Here is a 19,653-nt window from a genome sequence, read left to right on the forward strand (position 1 = left end):
GACACAGGAGGAAAACCATTTGTATCAAATCTGAATTTAGATGGAAGTAATTTAATAAAGCTGAGATTTTTTTTATAATATTGCACTTGTACAAACTTCTCCACAATAAAGCCAAAGTTGCTCTAACTGTGTCTGGAAATCTTATTCCAGTGTTTGTACTGGAGGCAATCTGCAATGGAGAATGCAATTTAATTAAACTTGAACATGTTTATTTTGATTAAATTCTAGCTACATTGTTTCATACTGTTGTCACAAGTCAACATTGTTTTTAGCAGTGACATTACCTGAGTGCCCACCGGCAATGCAAATTCTCTCCTGCTCACACGCGTTTGACTGAATGCAGCCTGTGGCTATTGCCTTTGACGAGCAGCTCTGACAGATCAGTACTCAAATTCAAAGATCCCTATTTTTTCTTGTTTTCTTTTCATTTTACACCCACCATTTGCTTTCCCCACATTGCTCCAAATGAGAGATCTGTGAGAGATACAGGGAGACCACCCAGGACTCACTTCATGAATTATTTAAAAGTATGGGAAAGTATCATGGTAGGAAAATTAATCATACAACTAAATATAGATGAAGGCTATGTTTTGTTGCTCAAGTTTGGCTTCTGGAGGGCAATACATCAGAGCTTGGGAGAAATAAACTGTGGCACTCATTACTGTAGAGAGTATTCAAATGACTTGGTATGTGACATACATACAACAGACATTATGTCACTTCTTGAATGCAGCTTGTAGACATGGATTAACATATGCATCAAAAGAAAGTCAAAGCATGGATGGCTGTTTTGAATAACAATATAGTTTTACCAGTTACCTTCGCCAAGGAGGTTATGTTTTCACCCATGTCTGTCTGTTGGATCGTTTGTTTGTTTGTTTGTTTGTTTGTTTGTTTGTCAGCAGGATTAGACAAAAAGTACTGAACTGATTTACACCAAATTTGGAGTGATGGTGCGTGGGCCAATCCAGTTAAAGGGATGGATCTTGCAATTTTTTTATCACATTCCTTAACATTGTGAGATTGGAGATTTTTCAACATTTTCCTCAATTTCTCAGGAAATGTTTGGACCTTGATTTTAAAAAATCAGACATATTTGTGGTGCTGAGATCCATGACTTTTTATAATTTGGATTGTTTGGCCTTGGCAGAGGAATGCGCTCTTGTGAGTGACATTCTAATTCTTATTGTTTTTGGGTTATATTGATTTAGGTTTCTACAGTTATGCATTACTTAAAGAAGGACTATTTAGTTGGTTGAAGCTGCCACACATTAAATAAATATTTCCAAAATCAAGTTCACATATAACTAAAGGAACCACTGCACAAGGGTTTGGGATCCAGTAAAAATCCAGCCACTTAACTAATGTGGATGGTCTAAAACCAGTAGAGAACTTAACTAGTTCTTGCAGGAGAACTAGGGCTACAACTAGCAATTATTGTCATTATTGATTAATATGTTAATGATCTACTCAGTTAATGATCTTAGAAAACAATGAAATAAGTCCTTTATAATTTATCACAGTTCAAGGTGACATCTCCTCTTTTGTCGAATCAACAGTCCAGTGTAAAAGATGACGATGATATATAAAATGATATAAACATGAAAAAGAAGCAAATCCTCACATTTTAGAAGTGATCATTAAAATAGTTGTTTCAACTCAAATGTAAACCCTTTTATGTCCCCTCCCTTATACAAGATCCTTCCTCAGCATATGAGGAAACTGCAATTTAGTGACTACCATAGTAAATTTTATGATTTTTTTATGCCTTAATTTTGTCTCAGGCTAAGTCATAGAGCCCAAGTTTAAACTTTAGAGCCCAACCGGTGGTGGATTTCTGAGGTAAGAACAAGAATAAGAAAATTAAAAGTAAATAAACCTATAATAATAAACATATATCCTTTTAAAATTTTTTTTTTTTTTTTTAAGAATTAAAGATGTGTACTGAGGAGCGAGTTCAGTTGAAAATTAAACTTTCTGTTTGACAAACTATGTAATGACAATGTCTACTTGGCAGATTTATTAGGCAGTTCTAATCACAATGTGACAGTGAACAAGTGAAAATATGAATAAAGGTGACAAAACCTTAAATAGGAATATTCAGGTCAATTGCAAACTGTTATATGAAAATGGTTAGTGATAAATTATAAATGGTAATGCAAATGGAAGATAGAGCACTGTGTAAATGTGTGATCATCATACCTGCTCTGAATCACTATTCAATTTTGAATATACTCGCACATACTACATTGTGGATACTGAGTTATTTTTGAAAAGGAATATATAGCTGCTGAGGAGAGGGGTGGAATATGATGACAAACAATTTCACTGATATTTTAAACATGATGAGAGCTTTAGGAAACCTATCCCACAGCGTTTGAAGTGGAAGTGAACAGCATGAAGTGCTATAAATGCAATATTGACTGAGACATTCCAGACAAGAATCAGCAGGACGGTCAGTTTGGACATTATCTTTTGCCACCTGCTGTATTTTTTATTTTATTTTGTTGCTGTTTTTCTACAACAACGGAATCATGTGACCTGATCAATATCCAATAAGGCTTTGTGATCCTTGCATGGACCATAATCCCACGGGAGAACCATATTGGATGGCTGATAACAGCAAGCTATTAAAACAGTCAAATCACTCAAACGCCGGCGTTGATTTGTCCCCAGAGAGTCCGTTAACCCTTTGTAAACCCTCTGTCTCCAGCCATAACTGCAGACAGATTAGCCCTGCTGGTTAAATTCCCCTGGGTAGTGATAATGCCCTGAGGTCTTGAGACAATGCCACCTGTGCTTCTGTATGTGCAGTGTTTTACTAGAATCAGCAGCATTTACATTTTGCCACTGGAAAGGAAATATCGTGCTTCTCAGTGCTAAATCTGTGTCAATAGCAATGGTATGCAATGAAACAACATTAGCATTAATAACATTAACACTGTGATAGCTCACCGTACACCTATCATAACACATTTGCAATCGCCTCATTATTTCACCTGAGGCTCAGCTATTTACTCAGCTAATAACATCAGATCAGAACAGCTTTAGGGAAGTCGAGTGTATCAGGGCTGCAAATAACAATTCTTTTCTTATCAATTAATTCAGTTATTTTTTTTCTCAATTAGTCAATTCACTGTTTTGACTATAGAAAATACTATATCAAAAAATATTTTAAAGAAGAAAAAGAAAAAGGCCATTATTTAATTCTCATAACCCTTGCTGATGTCTGCAAACGTCTTGATTTATTGGACCAACCAAGTCCAAAACCCAAAGATATTCAAATTACTATCACACATGACAAAGTAAAGCATCAAATCCTCACATTTTCATAATCGCTGCAACTCCAATTTGTCTATTTTCCTTTTCATTGCTTTTCATCTTTTGTAACAGCAGTGTCACTGGTCGTAGCTGAGCTTTCTATCTTTATATGCATACAAAAACGTATTAATATGTGCTCTCTTTTCTAACATTTTCTATGAAGGGGATATCTAAATGGAGCAAATGACCCTGGCAGATTGGATAACAACATGGAACATTCAAACATTTTATATGCCTAGTTGTAAAGGTAAAAGAATATGTCACATTTTTTATTATATAAACATTTTTTAGGACATTTATGAACTGAGATGGATAATATACTACTCTGAATACAAGACTGTTTTCAAGATGTGAATGCAAAACTCAAGCACATTTTATTTGTATAGCCTCAACAGGCTTAACAATGAATAAAACATTCAGCACAACACCTGTTATTCTTGGAGCCTCAATTTGGAAGACAAAAAAAAAAAAACATTAAAAGAAGAGCAACAAAGAAAGTATCCCTCTTGCAGGATGGGCACAATATACAATAAACCAAAACAGCAGCAATAGAATTTCAAAATGGAAAAACTGACTATCAGTCAACAAAGTGCAAAACATACATGAAAAGACTGTGCTGAAATCCATTTGATGGTTAAAGCATCAACACTGCATAATCATGTGGACCTTTGCTGATAATGTTCTTTTGTTTGTTTAAGAATTTGATTTGGATGTTGAGTGTGAACATAAAATAGATCCATTGCAGTCAATCAATACGCCAATACTTTTCCCCAGAGAGTTTGAAATACCATTCTCAAGCTACATAAACATATATGTATCTGATAACCCTCAATAGTTTTTAGTCTTCTCACCAAACACCTCACACCAGCAGGTGACTCAGACTATATGAGAGAGAAAAACATACAAGCATAATCAAGGGCTGGTATTAAGGGCTGCATAAGGCTACACTGCCTTTTTGGAGCATTACAAGTTGCACAATTGAAAGGAGTGTAATGGCATTGAGCTGCAAGGTCAGAGGCCAGATATCTTGATTGAGTGAGGGGAGAGAAAAAAACAAAGAGGAGGGAGAGAGCAAAAGACAAAGAGAGAGACACACAGGATGGAGCATCACACACACAGAAAATAATAACGTGGGAGAATTAGACTTAAAATAGGACATTTTGAGTCAATTTTGGCTTGGAGGACGGGATGGAGAGATGTCTCGCACATATTTATACGAGATTTCCTGCCAAGTATACAGAAACATTGTTGGGACATCACGGAGATGCAAGGGTATGTCAGAGTTGCATGTGTTCCTTTCAGCGAACATCATGAATAATTTCTTTCCCTTACAAAAAAAGAAAAAAAAAATGTTTAAAATTTTATCTCTGCATTTGTATGTCTGTTTTTGGTCATAAAATACTTTCTCTGTGATCTCTGGAGTGTGCTTAAGACAGTGCATGCAGAATGATGCTTTATGCACAAATGACAACACTGGTTGTGATAAGAAATTTTTCAAGCTTGCGCAAAATGCTACAAGATCATGTTTTAAATGAATATGGAGTTTTATTAGTATGGCAATGAGATGTTCGCAGTGTCTCATTGTAATAGTGAAAAGCATTCTCTCAGCACAGTACTTGGTCTAAGCTTATGCACTTTTGGCAATGGGAAGCGTGATGCTTTCATTATGCTGCAGTAATACTGTTTGTTGTTTGCTGAATTTTCGCTACAGGCATTTATGGAGTCAGCAGTACATGTCCTCCTTTATTATGGCTGATTGTTGATATAGTTGCTTTGTTTTTTTAACCATGAAGCATTTTCTGTCTTTTGTTTCAGGCTGTACATGCTGTATGGTATATTTAGTTTTATGAAAGCGTTTAAATGTAAATATAGGCCAGAGTGAGGTGTGTGGGTAGAGGGGTAAAGGGGTTTGCCAACCACCTTTAACTGTCTCTGTGGTTGCGTCACGTTACAGATGAAACACCCCCTGACTCAGACCTGATGTAGGCTGTCCAGACGTGAAGTTGGGGGGGGGGGGGGGGGGGCGCACAAAGCGAATCCACAAGGGCTCTCAGGAGCCCACACAACGTGTTAACGGTGCTGCTGCAGATGCATTTTAATCAGCCCACACAATTTATCTCACAAGGCTTTTCAGTTCCAGATATGTCAGAAATTCACCCAAGGTTCTGCTCACCCTTTTAAAAATGATCTTTAGACGGGAGGCTGAATAGATACACAGTCTAGGTCAGTGAAAATATAAACTATCAGTGACAAAAATTAAGACAGTCTTGCCTGTTATCCAAATTTATTAAGGTCATTAAGGGAAAGAGAAGATTTAGGAAAGGACTGAAGGAGCTTCTTTCTTCATTTTTTGTCTGACTCTTATCCTCTTCTATACCTGTTAGTGGCAGCAGTCAGGCATGATTTAGGGAGCAGTTCTGTTACACCCGCTGCTCCCAGGCCCAAGTCTTTGTTTGGCAAGCGTGTGCACACACTGCACGCTGTACCCATGAGCAAGACACAGCATTCCTCACAGCTTCAGGGTAGCTGTTGTGGGCTAATCTCTCTGTGGGGGCACCAGGTGGAAAAAAAGAAAATCCCTTTAGGCATCACTGACTTATCACAGTAGCATTGCCTGAAATGTGAAATGAAAAATGTCAAACCTGAATCATGCTTTGTGTTAGTTGTACATTGTAACACTGTGTATCGATACTGTAGTTAAAGTTGGGGTAGGCAGCGAGTTTTTGGGCGTCACTGGGGAAAAAAAATCCCTAATCACCTTATGGTCTGAGAGCAAACCAGATGTGTGCACCTCTTCTGGCTCTTTTTTCAGGCTTTAGAAAATCTAGCAAGTGACAGGAGACTTTGGCCAATCGCAGGTCTTTTCAGAGAGAGAGTGTTCCTACTGGCTGTTCTACAAAGGCAGATGTGTGAGCACGTCCCTTTCAGACGGAAACGTGTCAATATTAGTGAAGCGTTTCAGAGATGGAGAGAACTTACTGTACCTCTCCTGCACAGGTAACAGGCATAATTTCATTTTCTTGTAATATCTAAATTTGTTGCGGTGGATGGTTGTGTAGGTAGATTTACCATGAAAGCAGGTGATGAGTTGCTATTTTGAATTTTGTTAATAGTTTATCCTTCTGTATCCGGAGACTCACAGCTGCGGCTGTATAGTTCATGTTGCGTGCGTTTTCAAATTCTGGCGTTGTTTTTTTGTTTGGTTTGTTTTTTTTCTAGATCTATGGCTAAACCAGCTTCGAGTGGTTTGTTAATCATTGAATTACTCCATAATGTACTTGCTCTCATTCATGTAAATGCCTGCTTAATGCTTGTATGACAGGGATTCTGGTCTCTAATGCAGATATTGATATTTCAGTCAATGGAGCCAGTGGAGCTTAGTGAGCTACTTGTTATATTTACTGTTTGTAATGGAGTTACATATACATAGAACATACTGTATGTTGTATACATTATCATTACTAGTCCAAGTGGTGATCAGGGTGCAGACGATGAAAGATCTGTTTTCATCATCTAAAAATAATGCTGGTTACAGTGAGTAATGAGCGTGGGGGTTTTGCTGTTCTTAGTGAAGTGGAATATTAATTTGTTCTGGGTATAGAAAACAACAGAGATGTTAATCAGCTGCATGTCATAGAGGTTGCTATGTAGAAGCATCCAAGCCCCACCACTGACAGTAGAATTTTTTTAACGCTTTTTAGAGCCCGACCATCGCTGGATCTTTGAGCTAGAGTTAAAACATCTAACAGCAACAACAGCCTTGGCCAATATTCCCTTTTTCACATAATAATATTAAATGAAGAAGATTTTTTGAGAAAGACCCTTTAAATTTGGTTAATGATTCACTGTGAAACATTTCTAAGAGCGCACTTATTGTGATGTATGATATGCCAAGTGAATTTGGGCGTGGATTAGTATATACGGAGCACTGTGGAGTTTTAGAGGGCCATTGGCTTCCACCGACACCTTCCTCACTTTCGCTGTGAGATCAGGAGGAGGATGAGAGAAAAAAATAATAAGTTAGACCTCAACTAGTTTGAAAATAGAATACAATTTTTTGCCAACTGTGATCAAAACACCCACACCCTACTACAATATATCACTCTGCTAGCCACTACCAATCTCAAGATAATATTGTTGTTCAGTCCTACATGATTGCCAGGCTTAGCTAGTCACCCGAAATCACATTTGACTGAATATAAAAACACTCAAGAAAGGATTTTTGACATGTATTTGAGATAACTGAATGATTGACACAAACTAGAAATTTAGGATTAGAATTTGGAAAATGTATTTTTTATTTCACTATTTCTTTAAAAGTTTGTTTGACTGACTGACTGAACAGGTTAACTGAGATACTGTTTGTGTGCAACAAGCTAATATAAGTCTGATTGATTTATTGGTCAGGCTCAAATGTGTTTCCATCCAAATTAACAAATCAAATATCTACTCATAGGATCAGCTAAATGTTAATACATAAGAGTTGTGCCATCTGACCATATCTTGCTGTAGATTCTTTTGCTGTAGACGTTTTTTTGTTTTTTTTCTCATCAAATTAAGAAGCACGACAATGTTCCTCGTCTTTTAAAAAAAAACATTTGCAATACTGTCTATCCTTTGGGCAATTTGCACCTTTTTAGACTATTTGCTCCTGTTAATGTCCTGAATGTCCTTGTCACAGTGAAAGAACACAGACTTCTCTGGAGACCATTCTGACCTGCTTAAGTGGTACTATAAAGCACAATAACATCACCTCAATATCAATATGTAGGTGTATTAATGTTTATAATGAATGAGTTTAATGGGGGTGGAAAGTGGGTGTCAGAAAAATAAGCTGCAATAAAGATGTTAATACATAACACATTGGTCTCTAATGAACTGACAAATTGGTTGATTTTTTTTTTCTTTGTCACTTTGTAAATGTAATGAAATGATAATGCTCTCTCCCCCTGTATTAAGTCCCCTCATATTGTTGCTATTGTATTGTTATCCTCATACATTTAATCATTAAGTTTTGTTACCTTTTTAAAAGCTTCCTTCCTGTCTCCAAAGTTGAGAATTGTTAATAGCTATTAAACATAGGATTAACTCTCTTTTCTGAGAGGCTTTTCCCACGGGATGAATTGAGATCCGGATGTTTGATGCGGTCGTTTTGACTTTTTCCCAAACCAAGGGTTATCAGACACAGAAAAGAGCAACTGACTCAATCTAGAAAGTTTATCTCTAATTAACACGGATTAATTGGGCTTTGACTTCGCTCTGCAAGCCAAGCAGAAGGGCAATTTGTGCATGGAAGCCTGTTATTGCCCAAAGGCTGTTGATCCTCACTGTTAAATGCTTTAGGTCCCAAAACCCTTGATCATGTGACTGTGATAATGTTGCTCTTGCAGTGTGTGTGTTAATGAATTATACAGTTTGCCACATTCAATCCAGTTTATAAAAGCGATTGTGCAGTTACCAACAAGGGTTTTTAGATTTTTTTTTACTGCCATCTGTGCATTAAGAATCATCAAGGTTGCTCCTGCTGTTCTTTTGTTTCTCTTATTCTGCCTTTAGACAAACTACTGTCTTCTCCTCTTAATTATTTGTATTTGGAAAAATTAATGGAGGCCAAGTTGTTTAATCGTATCCAGGTCACATCCTAAGGATGCATTCTGTTGCATGAAAAGTCAGACTGACAGTGGTTTATTAAAGGAGTACAGTGTCATTTTGCATGTTGGCAGGCTCACCTGAAAGCCTCGCTGGCCTTTACGAAGATCCTCTCAATAATAGATAAGGCAAAGAGCATTGCAGTCCCTTCTCTCTCATTATGATCCCATCTGATTACTCGTCAATGCTCTTTTGAAAAGGTGGGTTAATTGCACGCTCTGACTATGAGCTAACCTGCAAGTTAATAACATCTTTCCTTCAGGGTAGCATCATTATAAGATATAAGCCTCATTAAAATAAAATGACGATTTAATAACTTTCCCTTAAAGTGACCCTTGTGAGGTTGTACTGTTTTTTTGAGGGGGAGGGGGGTTGTAGTTATCTGGGAAATTAAGACATCAAACACTGTGCTTTTGCATGTCCTCTGCTGTTTTCAGAAAGCAAAAATTAACTATCTCTTGACCGCAGCAACTTTAATTACCCAGTGGAAATAACAATGCTTACGCTAGCCATGCAGTAGACTATATGCACATGTCAAAGCGGTCACAGGGTTTTATCTTGTATATCTTAAATGGACTTGATGAATATAGTGCGTATGCAGGGACCCACTGACGTGAGGGCAGCCATGTCAGATGCTAATGTACAAAAGAGCTTGCTCTATAAGTGCTGCGCCCAGTATCTAACACTTTCTCTCCCTGCATGATTACGCATAATGTTGCTTTTATTATTGCTTTATTCCTCACACAGCCCCATTCCTTCTGCGTCTTTGCTCCAGCTCAGAGTTAATTTTCCTCCTTTTCCTGCCTTTCAAAGAGGCTCTTCCTCCGGAGCCGTCTCCCAAGTCAAAATATCAAAATTTGACGCTTTGATTATGCTTTTTAAGGGGTGTTGATAATTGCCGGGTGAAGAAAGCAACTGTCTCCCACCATCCAACATAAAGGCAGGGAGGCTTTTCTGTGTGAAGAGGAATCACATTATGTTCAATGATCAGTGCCTGGGGGCCACATCAGACACTGTCTGAAAACCTTTCCAGAGGAGATAGAGGCAGGCCAATTTCACAAGTGGCTTTTTATTGGTTGATTGCACAGAGGCCAAGTTGTTATCTAAATCCTTAAACTACTTGGGCAAAATAAGAAGTGTCTTGTGAGCGTTCAGGGTGTGCAAACTTACCCCTCAGATGAAAGCCAAAGCAAAATGTTTACAACCAATAGTTTTCCAGGATTATGGCTTAAGAGACTAAGTGTAAACAGGATGTGGTGTTTACAAAGTCCACCAGTGACATACAGTGTCATTGCTAGTGCGGAAAAGAACGTATTATGCCAACTTTGATTTTCATGTTTTCACTTGAACTGACGGCTTAGATAATCCTTTCATGGATGAATAGGTTGCATGCTCTTATAGCCTGCATTCAGATAAATCCAAAATATTTTTTAAAAAGTATTTAAGGAGCAAAAATTACATTATGTACAACTTAACTGTGGTTATATACTCTCAGTATGTTTGCATCAGATGCGAAGTCGGACTTTAACCTCCCTTGCCAAGATCATGTTGCCATCTAACAGGCAATCTTCCTATACAGTGAGGTCTACCATTGAGTGGCTTAATTTAGCGTTTTACATAATTATACACACCTCATATTGGAGCTGTGGGGCTAATTAGTTGGTAAATAATTTTGTATCAAACATGGGTAGTGGGTGTCCACGCTGCCCAGCAGAGGGAGAGACACTGATGAGCAAACTGACCTGCGATTGCTTGATTTGCTCCAATTAAAAGAAAATCAACTACCATGTTTCTGTGGAGTTTGTGGCTGTACCCCAGAGGAGCTTACAGGAAAGCATATGCTTATGACCACAGCTGTAGTCTGCATGTGCTATTCCTAAAATCACCACAAATATATTAATTTGAACTGTCTTTATTTTGTGCAAGTTAATGTGCAAATACTCTTAGAATGCAGTAAAGAAAAAAAAACACAGCAGAACATAAACCAAAACTTGACATTTTATTGTTAATTTTTCCCATAAGAGAGAATTAATGAATAAATACATGTAAATGTCAGGCTTTCATTCTAAAATCACCTCATACTAAATTAAATGTCCTGACTGTAAGAATTTTCAGCATATGTGTCACAACATTATGACACAAAATGACTGTAAATGTACGAAAACCCCCAAAATTTACCACAAAGTATTGGATCTTACACACTTAGTGGTATTTTCGTTGTCACCACATGACTGCTACATATAATTACTTTTTAATAGCCATGATATTTACTGTATTGTTTCTGTACTTATTCTATGGCCACAATTTTACTGAAATTGTTAACACTTTTACACTTGAATGTTATTTACTTACTTTTAAAGTTGCAAACCCATTTGTTGGTTACGCAGTATCACCATCATTATGTGGACTTGAGAACTCCCTTGGTCTGTGTTGTCAGTGTGAAAACAAACCAGAAAAGCAGCTAGATAGTGAAGAAGAGTCTCAGCAACAGTGTGACACAAAAACAGCAGCACAAAAAATAGTGATAAATAGTGATAAAATTGTATATATGGATAAGGTACACAGAGAGTAGGTAAAAAAAAAAGAAGAGTCACACTTAGAGAAAGATACCGACAGAAATTCGGCAATGACCAAGGGAAGATATCGCTCGACTGCCTGGGGAGCGATTGCAATCTCCTGTATACAGTACCTCTACTCTCACCTCTAGATTTCTGTCTGATAAAACTTCTTGTAGCTTTGAGTCACCTAGACACCAAGTGAAGAGCACAGCGGTCAAAGCCACACCGCACTATATCAGCCTGACAGGAGACATAGCAAATTCGCTTGTATTCAGTGTAATTATGTATGAGAGTGAAGTTGAAGATGGAGAAATATAAGCTATTTCTTACACACGCAAGGCCTTTCAGAGTGCTCAGGAAGACATGTTCATGGAATCATGACTAACAGCACGACAGTGTTTTGCCACTCTGGTGAAGACCGACCACATCCCTACTCATCCTCTTACCAGTTAGCCCCGGGCTGTGTTGAAAAGTAAAGAGCGGCATCATGGGATGGGAGAGCCCCACATGTTTTCAGTGATTCATATGGAAATTAGTTTGTGATGGGAATATAAAACTGTATGGGTATAAAAAAAAAAAAAAACAGGCGGAGACAAATATATTCCCATGTACTGTATTTGTCATAGTGGAAGAGAAAATCATAATTTCAGGAAAAGTGAGCGAGTGAGTTTGAGCTTCACGTACAGGGCCACTTGTGTACATATGCTCACAATGATGGCATTGTGCAGGCGACCTCAGCACCCCCAGCGAAATGGCTGTTCACTGATTTATGCTGAGTCAGATACCATTAGCTGTTATCATCCCCCTCTCAGGATCCGACCCTGCACTAATGTGGGTCAGGGGCCACATAATAGAAACACCTTCACTGTGTCGTCTTATCTCACTGTGCATTGCAGGATTTCTGCCGTCACAGGACTGTTGCTGAATGTCAATGGAAATTTCTAGAAGAATTTCCAGATGAAATGGAACTGTTGGGAAAAATTGTAAAAAACGAATAAAATAAAATGAAATTTACCCTAGTACATCCTCAGATTCAGTCCTTATAGTCATTGTAATCCAGAGACTATTTTTATTTAATTTGTTGTGGCCGCACTGCATGTATCGAGCACGAGGCGGTAATTCTAGTTTTTTTTTGTTGTTTTTCTAGACTAGTACCAATGCAACAATCCGAAAATACTTGGTTACAAGTCCTATATAAAAGGTCCTATTTAATCAAAGGAAAATAACAATTATCAGCAAAATGTACTTAAAGTATCAAAAGTATAAGTATTTGTTTTGCTGAAAAATGTGGCCGACATATTCTTATATGATACATTATTATATTGTTATTGAGGCATCAATCATCATAAAGTGATGAGGAATGGGATAGGAAACATGAGTAACTACGACTGTCAAATACATTTGGTGTATAATATATTGGACAGTGTTTTCAAAAAGTACAATAGTGGAGTAGAAGTATAAAGTAATAGAAAATGGAAATAGAAATGGAGGCACCTCAAAATTGTACTTGAGTACATTACTTAAGTAAAAGTACTTAGTTACCTTCCACCACTGTACCAGGATCTGTTTGTGGAGATGTGTGGGTGTAATCACATAATCTCAAAAAATGGTGATTCTAGAGAGAAGCCTTTGCCCTTTGACTCTGAAAATCAATTGATAAAAAGGCTACCACTATATCAGACTTTGTCTGAATCAATTTTTTCTGCTATCATGCAGTAGTGTTACCTCAATGTCATATTGCTAACATAGTACCAGTTGTCCATATTAATCAGAAATGTTTTCAGAAATATAGAAAATGCACTGCTGAAACAGTTTTCTAACATTGTTGAAATAGAATTTTCTTTCAAGGCTGAAAAAACAAGGTTAAATTCAAATGTGTTTTTTTAATGTAACTATTGAATATTATAGGTCACAGAATTTACCATCCTGTATTTTGACTTGACCAAATTTCCTTGAACTGCTTGAGCAAAACACAGTCAGTACAAATCTGCATAAAAGATGGGGCACATTCGTAAGGTGTTTTTTACAGTTACATTATCAGGGAAATTATAAGGAAATGAGAAAAATAAGAAACACATCCAGCAGGGAGAAACGCATATCCACACAGAAATCCACCCTACATGAACAGATAGCAGGGATTTTATTTGCGGATGTCACCCCAGGACATCTGACTAATTCTGTGCAGCATTTGCTACTGCACAGGACACACTTCAGTAGGTGCTACTAATGATACTCTTGCATTATGGTTCTCTCATTCAGCAGTGCCCAGGTGAGGGGGTCACATCACAGGCTCACTCTTACTCTGATTACACACTGTTACAAAGACATCTAATCATTATCCTGATTAGACACCCTCTTAGTAAACCATTGAATCATATGGTGCTGCAATTCATGTGGACAGCGTGTGTGTGCGTAAGGCAGTTATTATGTCAGAAGAATCTGCAGAAACACAAGGACTCAAGAAAAATCCCCTGCACAGAGATGTGTGTGTGCATGCTGTATCACACTGGATCACATTAGCCATGTGTATTTAGGAATGTTTTGTTCAACCCTACATTAAACAAAGTAATTTATCAACTTAATTTATTAACTGTTGTAGAGGGTACTGGGATTGGGTATTATATTATAATGTTGCCAATTGAATTGTTTCTGTATCCATATCAGAGGCAATATTTATTTCAATACCTGACTGCTGAATATAATTAATTTGGGTTTATGCAAACAGCTGTACTACACTGCCTAAATAAAATACAAAAATATCAGAACAGTACCTTATTAGATTAAGCATACTTTGTCAACTGAAAAGCCCTGCTGAGTATGAAGCAGAACACTTGAAAAAACAAAGGAACAAAATCCAATAATGTGCCTATTTTTTCCCATAGTGCTTCACAACATGCAAGGCAAATAGCCAAGTACAATGGATGCAATAGCACAGGTGTTTCATGAGGTCAGGCTCAGGCAATTACAATGTTAGCACAAATGTGAAGCGAGGGTACCGCTTTTAAAGCAGAGAGTAAAGATTTAGCTTAACATTCCAAATGTATTAGAAAGCTGTTGAACACTTAAACAAGCCTATGCACATTTGGCAGTGTTTCACAAGTCGGTAGCAATGGAGAGTCAGCCATATGGTGCCCCTCTAACTATAGCAATTAAGTGCTACTGCGAACTGGTGAAACGGGAAGTTAAAGAAACAAAAACAGGAAAATCAATGAAAATCAGAAATGTGTGCACATATATGATGAATGAATATATACAAATATTTGCAGATTTCATCTTAGCATTAACCTGACGTTCATAAATACTGGAGAAAATCTGAGCATCACCTACTATCTAAATTTTGCATCACAGAAATAGGAATAAATGTAAATATCCAGTGACTCTGTTAAGCCACTGGCTCCGGCTACATTTGGTTTATTAAGATCAATTAAGATCAATGTGGTGGCACTTTGGATGAAAATGATGTTTGGAATTTTGAATTGTAAAATGTATGAGGATGAATTCTTTTATTGTGCTATTGTGCGCAGTGTTGCACTGTTTGATTTGTTTTTATTTTTGATACTCTGAGTTGACAAAAAACCACTTGGTGCTTGGCTCTGAGATTCTTTTTTGGCCATTTGAATTGATTTCTTACGTTTATATAATGTTTCCCCTCAGATGGGTATGCCATCACATTATCTTTGCTCCATAATCTCTTAGCATATTAAGAGCCTGGAGAGAGATTCTGATTATTCCTCTCACCGTTTAAATTTAGCACAGCCCATGACACACCAAATGAGGCAGGAATGGTTTACAGCCTTTGCAACCTGTCACCCAGTCTGTTTGTGGCAAGCAGTGCATTCAGTTCAAATATCTGCCCGTCTCCATGTGCTTATATAATATATATGAGTAGACCTATGGATGAAAAACCAGCATTCATAAATCGATATAAAATGGCCCAGGTTGTGTTTTAATGTATAAAAATGCCAGATACATTCTTCCATATATATATATATATATTCTCTATATTCAATATATTCTCATCCTTTTTATCCACAGTGAGGTCCAAAAGTCTGAATCTGAGACCACAGAGGTCTTGCAGTAAGCACTACCAGAACTCTTCCTGTGGACAACAAAAAGTAACATTGTACACTGGACTGCAAAACTTACACTTTGTATTCATTTAACAGTTGAATTTTGGTGAAAATGTGCCAACAGTGACCACGGAAGCATTTTAACCAGCACTGCTGTGTCTCGATCAGTATCCCACAGATGAAGGGAAAACAAAGACAGCAGACAAATTCAACTGGTGACTGAAAACGTAAGAGAGGCGGAAGTTATTTAATTCAAACACTAGGAGATACCCATCCAAAATTTGGAGCCCAGCAGCTCAGCTTGCCTGTATTTGAATATGTAACAAGATGGAAAGAGGATGGCAAAAATGAGATATTTGTGTACAGCGAGGTCTATCGAATCTGTTGTCAGAGGAGCACATGAGGCCATTTTTCTCCACAGCAGATTGAGTCCTGCCATGTTATTAACTAATTCTACTTGAACACAGCTACAACAGGGTCCATCTTGAGTGTTTAACTAACCTTTGTTTCTCTTTGTCCTCTCTTTCTCTTGCAGAACCGTGACAGAATGGTGGACTGTATGAGCAAAGTCATGCTGCACACGGTCGTCTCATGCTGGCAGCCATTCCTGGGACTGGCCCTCGTGGCTGTCTTTGTGGGTTCTACCCTGGGATGTCCCTCGCGCTGCGAGTGTTCGGCGCAGAGCAAGGCAGTTGTCTGTCATCGCAAGCGCATGCTCAATATACCGGACGGCATCCCCACAGAGACCAGGATCCTGGACCTGAGTAAGAATAAGCTGACAATGATCAAACCTGATGACTTTGTTGCCTTTCCTGGTCTTGAGGAACTTGATCTTAGTGGAAATATCATCAGTTATGTTGAGCCCGGAGCTTTCAATGCCCTGTTTAACATGCACTCGCTCAGTCTCAAGAGCAATCGTATCAAGCTCATTCCTCTGGGTGTCTTTGGAGGTTTGACAAATCTTACCCGACTGGATATAAGTGACAACAAGATTGTCATCCTCCTGGATTATATGTTTCAGGACTTGCACAATCTAAAGTTCTTGGAAGTAGGAGACAACGATCTGGTTTACATTTCTCACCGTGCATTCAGTGGACTTTTAAGCCTGGAGATACTAACCTTAGAAAGATGCAACCTTACAATTGTGCCCACTGAGGCCCTTTCCCACCTGCATAACCTTGTCAGCCTCCATCTACGATACCTCAGCATCAGCACTTTGCATCCTTACTCATTCAAAAAGCTGTTCCGGCTGCGGCATCTAGAAATTGATAATTGGCCTTTGCTAGACCATGTGCCAGCCAATACCCTGCACGGCCTCAACCTTACACTGCTGTTCATAACCAATACCAATTTGTCCTCCTTCCCTTACCAAGCCCTGAAGCATCTGCCCTACCTGACACACCTCAACCTGTCCTACAACCGCATCAGGCACATTGAAGGGGGAATGCTCATGGAGCTGGTCCGTCTGCGAGAGCTCCATCTGGTTGGTGCCCAGTTAACCACCATTGAACCATATGCCTTCCAGGGCCTACGGGGGCTTAAAGTCCTTAATGTCTCTCACAACCGACTGGATACACTGGAGAAAGGTGTTTTTCAGTCCCCTGAGTCTCTCGAGGTTCTTCTGATTGACAACAACCCTTTAGTGTGCGACTGTCGTCTCATGTGGATCCTACAAAAAAGGCACTCCATCTTCTTTGGGGATTCGCAACCGGAGTGCAGCACACCTGAGGGTATTCGCGGCAGGCCTTTTAAGGAGTTTAAGGAGACTCTTTTGTCTTATTACGTGACATGCACCAAGCCAAAAATTCGTGAGAATAAAACACAAACAATCACTGTGGATGAAGGCCAGCAGGCAATGTTGCGCTGCAGTGCTGAGGGGACACCAAGGCCCACTGTGTCCTGGTTGTCCCCACGCCGACGAGTTCTGACAAGTAGGAGCCATGGTAGAGTGACCGTCCACAACAATGGCACACTGGAGATCAAGTCAGCAGAGGTACAAGACAGCGGAGTGTACCTTTGCCTTGCATCAAACACCGCTGGGAATGACACCCTGATGACTTCATTGGCGGTGAAAAGTCTGGGATCGCTGTATGCTAACAGGACCCAGTACTACACAGATCCTAGCAATACCACTACCAATGGGACGACTGGTGTGACCCTTGGTCTGGACCTAAAGACTATTCTGGTGTCAACAGCTATGGGTTGTTTTACGTTCCTGGGAGTGGTCTTGTTTTGTTTCCTGCTCCTTTTTGTTTGGAGCAGAGGCAAAGGAAAACATAAAAACAACATAGATGTTGAATATGTGCCTCGGTCAAAGTCCAATGGCACTAACGTTGACTCGGCAGAGGGACAAGCTGGTCCTCGTCGTTTTAACATGAAAATGATGTGACTTCTTTTATAGATTATGGATTGTGGAAATGCCTAAAGTACAATGTATTTTTTTGCAAATAGGACTACTGAACTTCCCAATGCAGGGAGTGGTAGTGAGAAGATTTGGGGCATCCTAACAAGAAGAGCAGTACCTTAAATCACTGGATCTTTACAAAATGCTTGGATACTGTTTCAAATACTGAAATGCGAGTAGGACATCCTTACATAATGGCCAGCGGGCAACTTCTTCAACATGGATGAAGAGTGAAAACTGTTGCCGTCAAGGGGACCTAAAGGGAACAGGTGTCATTTATCAGCTTTTTGAAATTTATATGCCCAAAAAGAACCCTTCAGTTTTGGGTTGGATCCACAGACTCTGCTGAACCATGTACAGTACAAATTTGTATCTAAGCTATTAACCTACTTTGTTTAGTCTTGCGCCATGCTTATTCACAGAACGAATCAATGAAACAGACCATCATTTCCTATGTTCAATACTTTGCATATGTGTACCTAATGCTTCATTATGTACATGTATGTACATATTCATTCAAAAGAACTATTCATAGCAATATTCATGGGATGCATTAGCCAAAATTGATATAACCCCACATTCAGCAAGAACATTCTTCAGACTTTTAAGGTTTCCATGGATTCAGGAAGGGCTTCTATGGGTGATTATCTGTCCCTGTTCCCCCAATTGATTCCTAGATATTAATAAATATATATTATTTATCAATGAAAATAAAAGAAAAAAATCAAAATAAAATGTTGAGCATTTTACAAAATCAGTCCTCAAATACTGTTCAGGATCCAACATAACACTTGATCATCATAAAGATGACCCAGTATTGGTCAAAGTACCTACATGAACCACCTTTTTGTCCTATTTTCGTCTCTTCTTATTCCTTTAACTGTACCTTTGCTGGTTGGCAAACTACATGTGTCAATTTTACTACAGTGACATTTGCATCATTTTGCCCAGTAGGAAATTTGGACTTTGTTGTGGTAGTTCCTCATTTTGTTGTTGAATCACTTAGATTGTGAAAACTTCAAAAGTAAAAGTAAAAAAATATGTATGTGAAATAAATGAAGATGTATTTGTACCAATGTGTCAAACATTAATGGTTATTTTATAGTGAAATATTTCTCTTCAGCCTCACAGTCTTCTTGTGAGGAGGACGTACCTTCTTATATTTCACTTCAGTTACCGTGAATATAGTGGCTTAGGTGTCATATGTTACAGCCCCATTAAAATTGCATAACTAAGCAATATCACACGAGAGGGAGTGATGTTACACTGACTATCAGCACGGTGGAGGCCTGCAGCCTTGTAGCAAAGACATATTAGTTAAAAGTAATAAGCAACAAGAAATTATGATTTGTTTGTATATTTCATCATTTATGTGGCAACACCAACACAAATAGTTTTGCAACTGGAGTGGCACTTTTCCTGACCTGCACACTAGCTTGCTACTTTGTCTACACGTTACCTCAGGTGTGCGCTGAAGTATCCAGGTTTTTTTCCTTCCCTTTATCCTCTTCTGACGAGCAGAAGAGGATGCAAATGCTACTTCTGGAAATACATTCATCTTTGCGAAGTTTGTTACAATCTAAGATAGATAACGACTGTTGATGTAATGCTAAATAACGGTTAGTACAACACCTGTAAAGCGGAGTGACAC

The 19,653-nt window shown here is 38.5% G+C and overlaps 1 protein-coding gene across 7 annotated transcripts in view; it reads left to right on the forward strand.

Annotated features, from left to right (window-relative positions):
- Positions 1–19,074, forward strand: part of lingo2 (leucine rich repeat and Ig domain containing 2) — a 200,907-nt gene extending 181,833 nt beyond the window's left edge. For all 7 annotated transcript variants that reach the window (XM_056382300.1, XM_056382303.1, XM_056382299.1 and 4 more), the window contains one exon: positions 16,134–19,074. In XM_056382300.1, coding sequence (XP_056238275.1) covers positions 16,146–17,987 — 1,842 coding nt within the window. In that variant the 5' untranslated portion in view covers positions 16,134–16,145 and the 3' untranslated portion in view covers positions 17,988–19,074. The remainder of the gene's footprint in view (positions 1–16,133) is intronic.
- The last annotated feature ends 579 nt before the right edge of the window (positions 19,075–19,653 follow it).

Source organism: Seriola aureovittata, chromosome 8 (genome assembly GCF_021018895.1).
Source record: "Seriola aureovittata isolate HTS-2021-v1 ecotype China chromosome 8, ASM2101889v1, whole genome shotgun sequence".
NCBI classification, from domain to species: Eukaryota; Metazoa; Chordata; class Actinopteri; order Carangiformes; family Carangidae; genus Seriola; species Seriola aureovittata.